The sequence below is a fragment of the Tetrao urogallus genome (assembly GCF_951394365.1).
Source record: "Tetrao urogallus genome assembly, chromosome: 4".
Classification (NCBI taxonomy): Eukaryota; Metazoa; Chordata; class Aves; order Galliformes; family Phasianidae; genus Tetrao; species Tetrao urogallus.
In genome coordinates, this window is record NC_136817.1 from 48,599,032 (window position 1) to 48,615,033 (window position 16,002).

A 16,002-nucleotide genomic window follows, 5' to 3' on the forward strand; every position below is an offset into this window, starting at 1 on the left:
AACATCCCCGCTGAGTTTCAGCTTAGGGAACAATTAGATGGCTCCTAGAACACAAAGTCACAGCCGGTGTCATCTAGAAGTCAAGAAGTTGAGAGGAAAATGCCTGTAAACAACTCAGAACAAGTGGAAAACAACTGAGCACCTCAAGTGAAAAAAAGAGAAGCTGACATTGTAGAAAGATGTTGGAAGAGCAAAAGGAAAAGGTCACAGTATAGAATTAAGAGAGACAGAGAACTATTTGGTGCCCTTAGTGCACAGAAATTTGAATTTGATGCCAAAAAGATAGAAATTGTGCAGTTCAAAGAAGAGGGAATAAGAATGAGACGTTAAGAAAGATGATCAAACCCTCTGCTGCGTCCTCAAGTATCACCACTCAATTCTTCCCTTTCCCTCACTTGTTAGTCTTCCATTTTCACAAACATATCCTTGTTCTTTCCAAACCTCTGTCCCTCTCCAATATGTTTTCTACAGCCCCCGGGAACAGGCTTCTACTTCACTACAGTGAAGCCTGGGCTGCCAAGCTCTGCTCTTGACTCTCGGCTTGGGTAGAAAACCAGTGGCTCCTCCTTCTCCAAGCTGCCGAATTCCAGGATTTGCTTTTCCTGAGAACATGCTTGTTATACCTGCTCTTTCTTCCTTCAACCGAGACAGAACAATGGACTGTCCCAAGAAAGAGATCAATTCTATGCCAAAGAGACCCAAACATTTGCATATATGCACTTCTTACTTGGAGAAGAAGAAAGAGGATCAAATGCAGGGTTGGAAAAGGGGCTCTAAACTAATTTGGTGCACATTCTCCTGATGCAAATGCAAATAGTGCTTTTTGTTGTGTGCAGAACTGCTAAACATGAGCTAATGCTACAGATCACCTTGAACAACACAGACTTAGACTTCGAAGTCTACTGGTTTATAGATTCCACATCAACTGGCACACTAACTGAGCCACTAATTTATAATTTAGTGAGGGACTAATTTATAATTTACACTTACTCCTTATTAGTATTTGTCTTTGTAAGTAGTAGACCACAACCACATGCAAATACTGGCTCTTGACAGCTTCTGAGTGACCAAAGAAAAGGATGTATGACTACGTGACATGCATAAGGCTGCAGACAAGCTTAATTGTATCTACAAACAAGCTGCATAACTTATGAGCTGTACTTTCAACTACTGCTACACTCCAAAGCCCAGATTGTAGACCAGCATCTGCTAAACTACTCACTGTCAGGGTTTCACCCCATGTTTCACCAGTTTGGATCTCAGGAAATTTCCTCTATCAGAATAGAAATGTGATGAAGATTTTCCTCAACAATTCGAAAGAAAATGTTTCAGATGGGAGGACACTTGGATACTCACCCTTTAGCTAAATCATTTTCATCATTTGTTAGAGCATAGCCCTTGGACATGCTAAAACTCTGTTTATGCAGGCCATCCCCATGAGGATTTGACATCAGATCATGAAAAGGCATGGGCAGTGAGCCTAGCCATCATTCAGCTATTCAGTTAAAGAACAGGAAACAACCAAATTGAACTACATCCAAAAATAAATAATGCAGGTAATAAGTGAATAACTACTGATACTCTATGCCAAAGCGAGTCAAATCATGATTGCTGAACTATGCGTCCATGCTTTAACTAGCACATGTATTAACAAGCACTGTACTTTTACAGTTCCTGCCTTTAAAAATAAATGCAACATTTATTAACACAGCTAAAAATATTAACCACATTAGAAGTGTGAGTCAGTAAACTAAAACACTGCATTGCCAGCAAGTATGTCTATGAAACTTCTGCCCAAGGAAAGCATTTTCAATATACATTTACATGTTTGTTTTTTTAATTAAATGCAAGAAAGCATTAAGTAGAAAGTGACAAGTAGTTTGTGTAGCAGTTTCCTTGGTGTTTGTTTACATTATGCTGTAACATAATTCAACCACTCAACACAAACACAGTTAGCATCAAACAACTCTCCAATGCACTACTGCCACATCACAAGCTTTTCCATACCAACACCTTCCTAAAAGGCTAGCCACTGTGAGTGCTTAGCACGCTGGATTTTTGTTAGGAGAAGTGAAACTGCAATGGATTGAGGAAGCCCACACTACAGCCAATCCTAAAAATGTGAAGCGTGCACAAATTCCCACACTGTTGGGCTAACCTGCTATAGCGCTGGGCAGCTGACATGACTTTAATGCCAGCTTGTTCAAGTCTTCTTAACTTTCTGATCTCTGCTTCATCTTTTCCCTTGAGTGATGTTTCTTTTACACTACATGAAGGAGACTGATCTATGGAATTTGCTTCATTTTGATTCAAATCTGCTTGTATTTTAACAAGGCTTTCCTCAGGAGCCATGGAGCCCATTTTCTCCTTTTCACACAGTCCTGATGTTTCACTTTGTTCTTCTTCTATGGTTTCAGGTTTGCTAATGAATTATACATACAAGGTAGTTTAATGCATGTTGTGCCTGGTACATAGATTAGCAAATTCAGTTTCTATCAAGAAATCAAACAATATTCTGATGAATGAGGCAGGAAGATGATAATGCTCTTTACCAGAAGTTGCTCTACGGCCTAATCAGAAGTGAAATATCAGTTGACAAAAACAGCAGGCAGAAGCATACAGTCACAGTTACATAAACCATATCAATGTTTAAGATACAACAAACAAATCAATTAAAAAAAACCCCCACAGCACGAACATTACTTATTTTAATTAGATACATCAAATATTACTTATCAGTATCATCTGGTATTGAGCAATTGTCTTGAGAACTGAAACAGGTTATCCACAATATTTTCATCCAGCCTTGAGTTTGAGATCACAATCGTGATATTCGCTATAAACAATATCTTGTCAAACACAAGTTATACAGTACATCGTATAGTAAAATACTGACATCGAGACAAGGATTTTTCACTCTTTGCTTTTCTACCGTCTTCACTAATTGCTACAATTTATCAGTACCATCTCAGCAAGAATTTATTACAGTGCAAGGCACTTCACATGTCTTGTGAAAAGGCAACAAACTGGCTAAGGGTTAAAGCATCATCACCAAGGAAGGGAGAAGTTGAACAGGCCAGTCTTACCTGAAAGGTCTGTCTCCAAGTGGTGAAGTTGCAGTGCTCCAGCTCTTTCGATACTCTTCTCGTTCAGCTTTCTTTTTCCGAAGTGGAGCAGGTACATAGAAAGTCTGATTGCTCTTGTTTGGGAGGTACTGGTTAAAAGGCACAGCTGATTTAGGTTCACCGTGTGAGGTCCGCCTCGCCAACATATCATCTTTTTTCACATCTGGCATCTTTCTGTGTGGCAGGTCAGTTTCTGAGTCACTTCCTCTCCCTAGTGAGGAAGGAGAAAATAATCATTCTTCTCTTCTTTTCCATCTAGGTTTTTAAAAAATCATAAATCAGAGGAGATGTCAACAAAAAAAATGACAGCATGTGAGCACCAATAATTGAAGTTGTTCTTACCTGTGTTCGTATTTTAAAATCAGCTAGTGAAGGTAGAAGCTGCAGTATCTACATAGATAATAGACAGTTTTTCTAACAACCCTAATTTTTACCCCTGAAAAACTCATCTTCAGCCACAGGTCACCATGCAGGATATTCCAACTTACTCTGGGTCACATTAGTCCAGATCTGTTACTCACACAGGACACTTAGAGCAGCTTACCTGACTTATGTCCAACTGACTCCTGGCAGCACGTATGGGTACACCTGACCTGGTTCACTCTCTTGAATCTAGACTTACAATTCCGTATCCCAAGCTCAAACACCCTGCATCACCACAATGGCAGGGATCTGTGGATGTTTCTGCAGACATGTATTAACTGCACTTTAAATGCGCACAGCATCATCCTAGATCAAAATTTTAGAATAAACATCAGCTGCTACAGATCAGAAGACTCAGGTGGTCTGTCTCCAGTCTCACCTGGTTAGTCAGTCCAGTGCAAAAACAGAGAGACTTCATCTTCAGATGTAAAAGGAAAAGCTGTAGAGTTTGTGGGTTAGAGCAGCACTGCGAAGACTGAATAATACTTGTTGACAAGGAAAACAGGTGAGAGTTGCAGAGAATAAAATGGGAGATGAACAGAACTCAGAGATTATTTTGTACAAATGAAGTAAGCTTCCCGATATTCACAACCCACTTAAAAACTGTATTCACAAAGGTGAGGAAAATGGATTTTCAGGTTGAAAATACAGTCGCAAATAGAACTCCCCAAGGGTAGGGCAAATATGTTAAAGAGCATTTCCAGTGGAACTGCCCTCACAGCCATTTTAGGAAGTACTTTGTGGACATTCACTAGATTCCCTGCACAATCATGAGCCTTTTAAAGTAATTCACAAACAAGCCGTACAAATAGTTCTCTCCCAGAAGTGCAACTTCATCAGAGGCCCTCATTTGAAGACTGAAAGTGAGTGAAACACACAGCCAATTCTCCCACCAGCATTCGAACGCTCTCCCAGCTTTGGAGCACTGGCTCTCTGGCACTTGGCCCCTTGGCAACACTAGCATATGCAATAGCTGTTCTCCCTGCCTGGGGAGAGGGGGAAGCCACCCAGACTGTGTCCTCTTGCTAATTCACTGTGCTAATAAATTACTAGCTAATTCACTGAGCTACCTCATGAAACACTGAAAACAATGAAGTCATAAAAATCACAAGTAGCTTGCATGTAATTCAAAGCAGGGTGAAGGAATAGAGGTCTAAATATGGCAGGAATGTTATTTGCAAAGAGCTTTTGCAGCAGATTTCATGATTCAGTGTTTGCATGGAGAGAGATGAAGAAGGAAAGGGAACAGTAAAACAAGACAAGACGACACAATGGAAATCAACTAGAAAGACAAAATTCACAATGTGCTTTTTGTCAGAAAGGTTTTGCTTGGACAGTTTTGGTTAAGAGCATATGACAGCTAGCACTGTGATTGGCAGCCTCTGCCTATGTCTAAGCAGAAATTGGAGACAGCCACAAAATCACAAACGTCTGAGGGCAGCAAAGATTTGAAGAGCTGTAATACCATTAGATTAAGCAGGGCCATAGAGGACCTCAAAGTAGGTGAGAAGATCCCTTCACATTATTTGCTATTCTGTTTACTCTTCCTTTTGGTGTTTATTTTTGTATTGCATGAAAACTAGTCTTGAAGAAGCGGACAGAAATACTGGAATAGATAATCACAGTAGCAGACAAATAAAAAGAGATTCCTCTTCCTCATTAGCTGTGTGCCTACAAGCATATCCACGCTTGGTACTTCAAAGGAAAGCAGCTTATTTAATTATTCATCTTTTACTCATAAAATTATTTTCAGCTGAGATTAAAAAAAATAAATAAATCATCACTTTAAGCCAGAGCACTCAGTAGAAGATGCAGCTGTGCTTTACATTCATAACATTAATTTTGTTCTTCTGCATTTCCAAGCAGAAGAAGCAGCCAGTTTCCAAAACCCATAACAAGCAGTTATATACTACAGATTTGGACACAACAGTGTGTCAAGAGACCTACATGAGTTCATAAAAGGCACTGTGCACAACTGCCAGCCACGCAAAAGATTTATATGCTCCTGGATACATCAGTGACTCTGGAGCAGGTCAGACTGCAGTTCTACTCATTTTAACATACTGTTCTGCTCTGTCACTAGTCTTGTTTCTTTTTGCCAAGTGACAGAGGCCATGTAGGACACCAGAGCAGCACCTGAACAGAGATGCTGATCACAAGTGGCAACAGGGAAGGTGGTACTACTTAACGCTTCTAGCTTAAGTCATCACTGCTTTACAATCACATGATCTCCATCCATTTTTTTTCTAGGAGTACAAGGTATCATAATTTCATTTTACTTCCTATTCTTAGGTTTATAAAGATCCTATCTGCGAAAAGCAAAGTGAAGAGTATCTTTTCCTCCCTCCAGCTTTGCATATATAGTACTTCTATCAACAAACATATGCAGCTGAGTGAAACACTGGCCTGTTGGGGCTGCAAGGGAGAGGTTAGATAGAAAAGAGGTCAGCCAAGCGACACCTCAGCTGCAACTCTTGGAAGAGACAGCTGTGAAGTCATGGCAGCAGCAAGTAGGGAAAATGGGATACATTAGAAAGAGTCTTCACAATAAGCCATACACATGCATGTTACATCTGCATGCACCCCCAGTCTGGAGATGGTTAAAGATTAATTTTTAAGAACAAGCTTTGTACGCTTGCATCTTATCTTGTGATTGTTATGGACTCAAGAATGTGACAAGACAGTATGTCTTAGCTACAGCAACAAGCAACCAAAAAAACCTTACAAAAATCTGCTAACACAGCAGAAGTTCATTGGAAGCAGTTTCAGGAAGGGTGTAACAGGCTGCCCAGCAGCTCCCAACAGGCAGGGAAGAAGTCAGAAGGAAGCAACGCTTCTCAATTAGGACAAGCAAGGTGCTCCTATTTGCCAACAACACACTTTTGTTTAGGAAGGCAGAAAAATGGTTTCTAACATGGAGACTGAATTCAGTTCTGTGTCTGAGGGGTCACAGGCTTTTTCAAGCCATCAGTCCCAGTGGCTGGTTCTGGATGGCTGTCCAGCAACAGTCACATAACACATGCCACTCAAAACAGCTGAGCAGCAGAACGTAACCATACTTGCCCCATAGCTCCTTTACAACCCATCTGTGTTACTGGCTCTCCCTGCCAACTTTTCGGTTTTAAGGAGTTCCCCATCACCTCAGGAAATCTCTCAGGCATCCGGTTAAGATTAGCACCAGTTTCCTTCACGCTGCCAAAAGCAGTATGAACATCTGATTCCTACCAAAATATCTTTTTGACCTTCCTTTTTTATTAAATTAATAACATTACTAAGGAGAAGTGATTCATGCATTGAATATAACTTCATCTGATGATGTTCAACTTACCCATTCGTTCACCATAAATGCAATCAAGCAGATGGAGTCTGAATCAAGCGTCCTTTGTTCTGACCTAGAATCCTGCTCAACGCAGGCAACTTGAGTGCATGCTCTACACCTGCCTCTACAATACCCTTCCCCACATTGCATGCTGTATTTGCAAGCCTCAGGAAGCATCTGGGAATCAAACAAGAAAGATGGAGAAGCAGCATACCACCTGCCAGGCAAGAGCTGGACTCAAAGGGGTACAGATATGGCCACAGCTCTGATGCTGGGAGCTGTTCAGTTGCCCAGTTTTCTAAATATCATGAAAGCTCACATGGCACTTGGTGGCATGTTTTATATCAGACTTCAAAGCTCAGACAAGTATCAGACATTTCCAAGATATTTCTAGGTCATTTATCTGTCTAGGGTTTATTTAGGCAACATTTTATTCGCTTCAATATTTCCCCTGTTCCTGCACTTTTATTTCTTGCTCCAGCCTAGCTTAAAAGTTAAAATGAGTCTGCATAACATCCTCTTACACCATAACCCAGAAAAGCACTATCCCAATAATAAAATTACACTGCAGTGATGTAACTCATTTTCCAAAACTCTGCTATCCAAATTGAGGCAGACTTCAAGTTAGCTGTTGGCAAAGTCATCTGAACCTCGGGGAGCACAAATCAGCATTCACAGTGAAGCTCTCCTGCAGGATTAGCGCAATTCAGACGCTGTGCCCAGCTTCTGAAAGGCACATTTACTCCAGAGACAACGCATGCCTCGTGGCGACAAGTACTCACCATCACTGCTTCCCCTGAGCACTACATCTGGGGATGGTGTCTGCTGTGAGCGGGAGCCAAAGGAGTCCAGACTGTCAAAGGAATCATCTCTGCCGTGGCGCGGGGGGGAGAGGGAATCACTGCGCTCCGAGTCCCAGCAGTCTATGTAGCCGCTGTCGCGAATGCTGCGCTTTGGGCTCTCAATATCCTCTGTTTCCTAAATGAAGTACAGTAGGTACCTCTTCAGAAAGAAGCCACTGACATACCAATGAGATTCATTACACATCAGATAACGCAGCATCTTCCAAATAAAAACTTCTTCACCTGAAAAAGATTTCCTTGCTTTCTGTCCCCTTTCCCCTTCAAAACAGAAGTGCAAGCTTGCAATAAACCCAATTTTATGCTAATTAACAGCCAAGTATGCATATTAGATTAGATTATAAGCTGTGAAAAAGTTGCAACAACCAAGTCAATAAAGTGATCAAAACCAAGAGAAACCTGAAACGTGACTTGTCGTTCATAGTCCATAGCAGCAACAAAAGTACTACAATTCTAACATCATGCCTGCATCAGGTTTAAGTCTGTTGCTTTGCAAAGGATTCCCCCTCCCCTTGGCTATCTATTGTATCTGGCTGGGACACCAGCAGACAGCATTTGTTGTTGCTGCTTCAGCTCAGCAAAATAATGAAGCAGTGTGCCCCAGCCTCCCTCTACCTTGAAGAGAAATTCCTGTTATGAAAGAGGGATGTCTTTCTGAAGCAATCAGCAATGAAAAATATGCAAAATGCTTTTCCTGATGCCTCAGAAGAATTCAGTTGTGCTCTTTACTCTTTGCCAGCTCCTGGCTCTGGGGGATATGAAAGCGCTTGTAGCTGACCCACATGTTCAGAGCAGTGAGAACAATGGTTGTCTTTGACAGCCCTGTGATTATAAATTCTTTCCAGTGCAAGCAGCACATACTAAAACACTGAAACTCCAGCAGAGGGAAAAGGTCAATAGAAGCCATCCTCACCCCTGTATTATAATAAATCCCTTGTTTTAGAGAGTGTCTTAATATTAATTACAATAGCACAGGCGGAGAAAAACAAAAATAACTTTTATTCAAAGATAAACCTGTTTTTTTTTTTCCCTCGACAGTAAGCAAAGTCAAAAATGTGGGTGCCATTATCAGACTGACATTTTGTGACCCAAGGAGGTTGGAATGTGCTTTTTTTGTTGTTTCTCTTTTTCCTTCCAGAAGCACTTGAATATTAATTCCTAATTAAGAAGCACCCCCTGGTCACCACTCACTGGAGCACAAAAGCTACGTTCAGTTCAGCTCCCACCAGCCCTGACTGCCCGGGCATTACCCATCATTGGCACAGCCAATGACGAGATCAGCCTCAAACATCCCCATGTGCTCTGGCACCCCTGTGACAAAGCACATTTGCTGGAGTAGTGACTACAGGAGGAGAGCACTGCAGGAACACACAAACAGGAGGCTCGAGGACTGCAGAAAGCAGACTCACCATCCTGCAGACTTCTCAGGAAGAAGGCTCAATGAATGCCTATTATCACTATTATGCTGCCAAAATACCATGTTAAGGACAGCAGCAGACACTTAAGACCAAGCTAACCTGTGATAACATCAGTGAGTAACCTCATTGCAAACAAAATTAAAATACGTTCTAAACTAAAAACATATCTAACAAAGTAGTAATTGAACCCTATGTCATTTCCTTCCCCACTCCTGCCTAGCACATGGGTTAAAATACTGCCAGAAATGCCAGACAACAAAGATTTGTCTCCTAGAAATCTGCATGGGTTACACAGACCCAAGAACAAAACTAGAAATCCTATCAAACCCTGTTTGTGACATGATCCAAAATCCTTCTAAAATCCAAATTCCCTAAATCCCCTCGGCTCTTCATACCAATCAGCTATTCTCAGTCCTCAGGCACACTTCCATTTTCCCGAACTACTGTGTCTGAGTGACACAGAAATGCTCAGCAGCCACAGGACTTAAACTCAGACAAAAAAGCCCCGTCCTGTGCTTGCTATCTTCCAGAGTTTGAAAACAGTCCAATTGTGAACTAATGAGTTCTGCAGGCCTTTCTTTCAAAAACCTGTTTATGTTAATTCCGCATGCAGCTCACCAGGAATTAGGAGGCAGGCACCACGATGGTATCCTAGACTTCTGCAAACACGTCCTTTATGCCTTCCCCTTGGCAAACATCCCTCCCAACCAAATGCTGTCTCACAAATGGGTGCTTGTCCTGCCCTGAATGAACGTCATCTCCCAGATGTTGTCAATGGGAAAAAGAAAGTGGTTATCTGCAGGACTGATAGCTCAGAACAGCTCATTGCTTTTCACCTTATCGAATTAAAAACATAGTATGTCACCTTACTATGGCAACGGTATAGCATGTCATTTTGCAGTAGCAGAAGGGTGGCTGTCCAATAGAGGATGCATTTCTGCAGGAAATTCCACCCCCCGAATATGATCAGAAGCTATGAATGTTTTGTCATTGGGAATTTCCAGTTTAAAACTAACAGAGACACATATCCAAATAGTTAATGAAATTAAAAACAGAGCAGTACGAATAAAATTAGAAATGAATAGTCTTTTCAGGATGGGAAGTAGAAAAAGATTAATCCGAGACAACTTACATCTAGCTGTCTTTTGATTTCCTTATTTAAAAAGGAGAGCAGAGGGGATTTATAGTGGAAGAACCAAACCAGACTGAATTTATGGTAGATTTAATTATTAAATTCTGTGCAAAAAATTGCCTGTAGAGAATGTGATAAAGTGTCTTTTCAGCACTCAAGCTCAGCTATAAAGAACATCAGAGTGTTACACAGCATGATTAACATGTTCCATTTTACAACCAAATCCTCTTCAAATTTAGAAAGAGAAAAAACCACGACAGCTGATACGGAGTACCGCAGGGGAACAGGAGCAGAACTCAATATGAGTTGCCAGTGACCCTCATTACCAGCACCAGCTGAACAGACTTTTCAGGATGGTGAAATGCTCTGTTTTTACATTACAGGAGTATGTAGCTTTCAGCTTTTATGAGATCTCTGCTCTGCTCCCAGTTCCAACATCTGCAACAAATCAAGTCCCAGTCTCTTGCTTTGTCTTCAACCTGCAGGCTCTGCCCTGCTTGCCAGGCACTCTGCTGTGAGCTCTGCTGAGATCTCTTCCTCTGGAGTCCTGTGCCTTTGTCCCACCAAATGCCCCTTCAGATGATTTGTTAGATGAGTAAAAATGACATGGAAAAAAAAGGAGCCTCATGTTGTCGATTAAATATTAAAAGATAAACTGTAGCACCATGCTCCACTAACACTCCATCAACCTGCACTTTTTTCTGCCTTAGCTTTGATGGTTATCTTTGTTTTGCCTTCCAGATTACAAACTTTGGAGTGGGGACTGCTCCTTCCTGCACTGAGCAGAAAACAACTCAAGTGTTAGCTCAATTTCTTTTGTGCTTAGTCTCAGTTGTACTGCTCCTGTATTGCGAAGTCTTGAGTGATTAGTGAAGGCCCTTTCAAATGAAGACCATAACAAACCTGTACAGAGAAAGAGAAATGTTTCTTTTCCTTCACATTGCTCTGTGCTCACAAACAGAGACGTTATCAATCTGAGAGCCTCCTGACACTAGAATGTAGAAAATGTAAAAACTGATATCAATCAGCCAAATATCTCTTCCTGTCCAGGGGCAGCCCAGTGCCAGCCCTCTGAAATCCAAGAGCAAGGATCTGCAGCTGGTGCAGATGCAGGAGTTCAGAGTTCGGTTATGACAATGTGAAAATAGTCTCCCATGGTCCCCAAACCTGTGGGATGGGAAGGAAGTGGCAGGCAGGAAGCTGTCTGAGGACCAGAGAAGGTACCTGCACACTACTTCACGAGCTGTATGCCCAACATATGTAACATCAGGACCAGGTGTCTGCTGCTTGCTGCTTCCAATCCCAGAAAATGCATAAATGGATGCCAATGCTAACCACTGCTGAGGCTGTATCCCATAGCGAGGCTGCAGGCATGCTGTAGGGCTCAGCCATAAGTCTCTATAGCACTCTACAGCAACAGCAACTTTTCTTTTCCAACAGAGCTCAGCTCATCATAAGCCACCAAATATGTTTTCAGTCAGAATTTAGGGTCTGCCAAAACACAGGTTCACCATAACTATGCCCTTTGTAAAGCATAATTTCTTCCTTCTACCCTTCAGCTTTATTTAGATACTTTGGTTTGATGCTTTATGTTACAACTTAAAAAAGAAAGAGCTGTCTGAGAATGAATGTTTTAAAGAAAATAAATCTCTCCAAAGTCCCACCAGCCTACTTTTGAGTCTCAGCTCTTCTAGCTAAAGCTCTATGTCATAAATGAAAATAATTCAAACCAAAAACTGTGGAAATGAAGATGACAGAGCCAGATGACATTTCTCAAGCCCTGTTCCACATCAACTGCTGCATCATTAATATCACCACAAAGCTGGCTGCCAAAGAAAGTCATGTTTATGGCTTGGTACAGTCAGAAACATTTTCAAAGGAGGTGGGGGTTTACAAGTAATTTGTACTCAAATCCACCACTTCTCTTATGTTTAGCAACAAACATGTTATTTATGGGAGTAATCCTTTGAACTAAATTTTTATTCCCAAAACATAACAAAAAGATAGATACCTTTCTCATTTGTGCCAGTAAACCTTCAAACTCCTTCAGGTTCAGGGTTGATCCACTATATGATGTGCAGCTGTTTGCTGCTTTTCCTAGCCAGTAAATGGTGACTAATACCTGCAGAAGTTAATAAGAATTAATTGAAGCCATCTTCACAGTTACTTAGCTTGATTTACTTCCCTTAAGCATTTCTCATTTATTCTAAACTGTCCAGTAGCACAAGACTTTGTTATAAATCTCAGTTAAAAGGGAAGAACCTGTCGATGGTTAGGCATAAACACATCAGGCAACTATGCAAATTTAATCAGGCCAGCAGAAGATGTAATTTAATACATTACATTCCTGGTATTTCTTATAAAAAATGGTCCTGTCATGTCTGCCTGGAAAGTAAACAGCAAAAATAAATCTGAATAGAAAAACCAGGCAAGAAATTTGAAACTGTCCAGAAAAGACATTTGCAAATATGCCTATTTGTACATGCAACAGGAAAAAACCAAACACCTAAAGAGTACCTGTACTAGTGGTTGTTAATTGAAACACTTACAACTAATGGAATAAATAGAACATCTGAAATGTATTTCTACCCATTTCAAGGAAATAAAAGGTAGTTCAATTTTAATCATCTTAATGTACTTTACCAGATGATATGGGAACATTTACTTCCAGTATTCTGCTAGCTTAAGAAATGCTCAGTGCAAGATTAATCAAAGGCCATGAACATCTGATTGTTTCTAATACACCAAATGGGAAAGAGTTCATGGTTTCATTCAAGTTCTGACTTTATTTCTATCCATAAAACAAGAGTGACTTCAAAACCAGCAAAGAAGAAATGCCAAGAATTGCACTTTCAAATGTTTATGTACCCTCTCTCCTTTAGGCAGCAAAAGAAATCTGATCTGAACTGAACATCAGTGCATCAGATCAGTGCAGCGATTGTTTTAGGGAAGAAGAAATTAAGGTGCCTAGGATGGTCAAACTCAGCACCTCCAAAAGCAGTGACGTTTATGTCATGCAAGGAGAGCAAACAGTTCTATGGACCCACATGTGTCCGCAGTTATCAGGCAGCAATATCTTTAACAGAACCTGTGAAACAGTAATTTGAACTGGAAACTGCTCATCAAAATTACCTCAGGTCAGTGTTTTGGATTGGTTAAAAATGTCTAACACCTCAGAACTTACAGCATTTTCTCATATAATGCTCATTATTTTTGCCTATTCCATGGCACTGCAAAGCATTTAACTGCAGAATAAATAGGAAATATTTTGGCGTGGAAAGCTGGTGCAACCAATACTAAACTATAATTGTCTGTAACAATTGCTATTAGTAATCTTCCAAAAACTGAATAAACTGAAATACAGTATTTTAAGTACTGACAGGTCTGTATAATGTATACTACAAAACATGGTATGAAAGGGATGTAAGACAACCTGAGGGGATGCAGCGACAGGTACTGTTCTTCCCTAAAACATGCAACCAAATTCCTTCAGTATTTCCTCCTCAGTCACATTTACTAGACTTCTGATTGCCCTTTTTTCATCCAACTTTCTCTAACGTCCCCATTTCTCATTCAAATGTGATGTTCAAAGTCCCACACAGCGCTGCAGCTGAGGCCCTGCTAGACAGCACTGCGTATCATGCAAATTGCCCGTTGGAAAACACAGCCATGGTACACTGTATAAATAATACACATACCATGAAGTTGCAGAATAAATTTTTTAATAATAAATTTTTAATTTTTAATACAGTTCAAAGTTGTTTTTTTTTTCTTCTCATTTTAAGAAGTGCATACATGGTGACACTACCGTCACGAGGAAAACGAGGTAGTTTTGCCAACATATTTTTTTTTTTTTTTAGTCTTTTGAGGGGAAAAAAAGTATTTGAACTGTTTTCATTCAACAAACACTATTCAACATAGAACAACAAATTTATGTAATATCTCTTATAGTATGTGTTCTCAAGTGAAAACACTTGCAAACCTTGTATTATAGCAACGAGGAAGCTGTCCAGTTCATTTGGCTGCTCAGTACTCTGGTGAAAGTTGTGGTATTTCTATTTCTTTCTGCTAGCATTTGATCACTCTTTCTCTTCTGTTCTTATCTGTGGCTTTTTCCCCCCAAATAATGTCATATTTGCGAGCAATTCTGATTGGCTGCCAGCCGAGACTGCATTTAATTTATATGCACCTGGAAAATATACACTGAAAGTATATGCTGTCTACAAACACACTGTAGAGGACACTTTTGGAACTTTACCTTTAAAACGATACATCTATACAAATACATACAGCCAGTGCCCATAAGGGTGCTAAAATGGCAAAACTAAACTCTTCTCCTATAACCTGGTGTGTTAGATGCAGAAGATACTACTTAAATATTGGTGGGAAAGACTATTGTTCTTTTGTTTTTCTTCTTCTTTTACCTGCCGTCATGATTACTGGCTTGAAAAGTTATTAGGAAAAGGCCTTGGCATTTCTTAGCAGTCTATAGGGATATGAGCTAAATATAAAATTGAATTTATAGCAGTTTCTGTGCCTATAAAGAAGAGACAGCTTGTTAAGCTTTGGAAGAATAACTAACTCTGACTCTAACAAAGTTTAGCCATTTTCTTTTCTACTTAACAATTACAGAATCTATTATCATTACCATTAGTTCAAATCAACAATAAAGTTCGGTGGAATTAGCCTTTCTGGGAAAATATTAATTTGGAAGAATGGGAAAGCTAGTAAAGACTGGTGTGCAGATCTAACGACCACTTTGCTTCATTTAAAATATTTTGCACAAATTTCTTTTTATTCAGGTAATGCTGCAAGGACGTAGCCTCACGACTGAATCAGACCATTCTGGTGAAAGCCGCAATGGACAGCACAGAGGTTTGCTTCCTTATCTAACCAAAGATGGCTGCTCGGCCATAGCAGCTCTACCTAAGTTTCCAGTACAATCCAGTTAAGATTTGTATGCAGGAGGACATATCAGAAATACTCATCTATACTTGTTTTTTCTGACACAGAAAATCTAGCAGAGGTCAAATATACCCAACAAAAAAATACTCTAAGTCACATACTTACATTTTTCAGCTTCCTACTACAGTCAATGTTCCTGGTTGCACATGCACACACACACACAGAAAAAAAAAAAAAAGGAAAAAAAATCAGAATGCAGACCCATTTTTCAAGAGCATGTATGCAGCAGATCATGTTTTCCCCAATAAAAGTCTGCAGAATGCTTCTGCTAGCTAGAAAGACATGAAAGCTAAGAAGATGTTGTTCACACATTCATGTATTCATAACGTGGGAGTATTTTGTCACCATTATTTCAATCATTAAATGATACTTCTGGAAGTACAAAAAGAAAATGTGTTTGTAACAATCCCACAGTGAAGTAGGGCAGTGCCAAAAATATTTCTTTTAAACTGTGTTGTTGATTCATTCAAAAAAGACCAAAGTCCCCACTGCTAAAAACAACTTTGCAGTTATCCAGAAGTCAGATTTTGCTCAGTGATAAATCATGCAACTCGTATAGATTCTGAAAGCAACTGAACATGCATTCGACTCCAAGGAAATCAATGAAATACAGCAGGTGTTTCTGAGGATACAAAGAACAAAGCAGGTAGATGAAGCAATAAAGATCCTGCCACAGACAGAACCTTTACAACAGAACCTGCTGCGTAAAGTACATTCTATGTTTTGAATGTACACTCTAGAACTCAGACTGGGCACCAGT

General features: G+C 40.2%; 1 protein-coding gene across 1 annotated transcript in view; it reads right to left on the bottom strand.

Annotated features, from left to right (window-relative positions):
• LIMCH1 (LIM and calponin homology domains 1) overlaps window positions 1-16,002 on the bottom strand; it is a gene marked incomplete at both ends in the record, with an annotated part of 164,159 nt that overhangs the window by 48,376 nt on the left and 99,781 nt on the right. The window contains 5 exons of the mRNA XM_079534909.1: window positions 2,159-2,422; window positions 3,087-3,336; window positions 7,650-7,845; window positions 12,289-12,399; window positions 15,348-15,378. Coding sequence (XP_079391035.1) covers window positions 2,159-2,422; window positions 3,087-3,336; window positions 7,650-7,845; window positions 12,289-12,399; window positions 15,348-15,378 — 852 coding nt within the window. The remainder of the gene's footprint in view (window positions 1-2,158; window positions 2,423-3,086; window positions 3,337-7,649; window positions 7,846-12,288; window positions 12,400-15,347; window positions 15,379-16,002) is intronic.